The sequence below is a fragment of the Octopus bimaculoides genome, unplaced genomic scaffold (genome assembly GCF_001194135.2).
Source record: "Octopus bimaculoides isolate UCB-OBI-ISO-001 unplaced genomic scaffold, ASM119413v2 Scaffold_189510, whole genome shotgun sequence".
NCBI lineage: Eukaryota > Metazoa > Mollusca > Cephalopoda > Octopoda > Octopodidae > Octopus > Octopus bimaculoides.
Genome location: NW_026364010.1, coordinates 804 through 1823, shown reverse-complemented (window position 1 = coordinate 1823; position 1020 = coordinate 804). Strand labels below are relative to the sequence as shown.

Genomic DNA, 1020 nt, shown 5'->3' with positions numbered 1-1020 from the left:
CCTCCAGAAGTGCACTGACATTTGTTGCAATCATTATACCATATAGAACCAATGTCGTAACGCTTACCTTTGTAATTGCAGTTACATGGACTTGTTGTGCAACCAATGGTACCATCATCTTTGCATGTGCACGTATTGCAGTCTTTTCTAAATGTAGCACTTATTTGGTAGGTGTTTCCATTGTAAATACAGTTACAAGGGTTATTTGTACAGCTTACTCTACCATTCACTTCACACGTACATGTATTACAACCCTGTCTAAATTTTTGACCTACATTGTAAATCTGGTTGTTGTAAGTACATTTGCAAACTTTGGTTGGACATTGAACATATCCAGTTGATAAACATTGGCATTGGTTACAATCTTCATAAAATTTCTGACCAATTCTATAAGTTTGTCCTTTGTGGGTACATCGACACGTTTTATATGTGCACTCAACTTGACCGTTAATTTGACATGTACAAGTATTGCAGTCATCGTTGAATTGTGCTCCGAAATTATAAACTCTGGTTTTGTAAGTACAGGTACATGGGTTTGTCGTGCAGTCTACACTTCCATCGGCTTTGCATGTGCATGTATTACAGTCTTTTCTAAATGTATCACTTATTTGGTAGGTGTTTCCATTGTAAATACAGTTACATGGCTTATTTGTACAGCTTACTCTACCGTTCACTTCGCACGTACATGTATTACAACCCTGTCTAAATGTTTGACCTACATTATAAATCTGGTTGTTGTAAGTACATTTGCAAACTTTGGTTGTACATTGAACGTACCCGGTTGCTAGACATTGACATTCGTTGCAATCTTCTGAAAATCTGTCACCAATTCTATAAGTTTGTCCTTTGTGTGTACATTGGCAGAGTTTGTTTGTGCACTCAACTTGTCCGTTATACTGACATTTACAAGTGTTGCAGTCATCCTTGAATTGTGCTCCGAAATTATAAACTCTGGTTTTGTAAGTACAGGTACATGGATTTGTCGTGCAGTCTACACTACCATCGGCTTTGCATGTGCAC

The 1020-nt window shown here is 37.5% G+C and overlaps 1 protein-coding gene across 1 annotated transcript in view; it reads right to left on the bottom strand.

The window, feature by feature from the left end:
* Positions 1-5: 5 nt before the first annotated feature.
* LOC106882097 (kielin/chordin-like protein) overlaps positions 6-1020 on the bottom strand; it is a gene marked incomplete at both ends in the record, with an annotated part of 1812 nt that continues 797 nt past the window's right edge. The window contains one exon of the mRNA XM_052978284.1: positions 6-1019. Within this exon, the coding sequence (XP_052834244.1) occupies positions 6-1019 (1014 nt within the window). The remainder of the gene's footprint in view (position 1020) is intronic.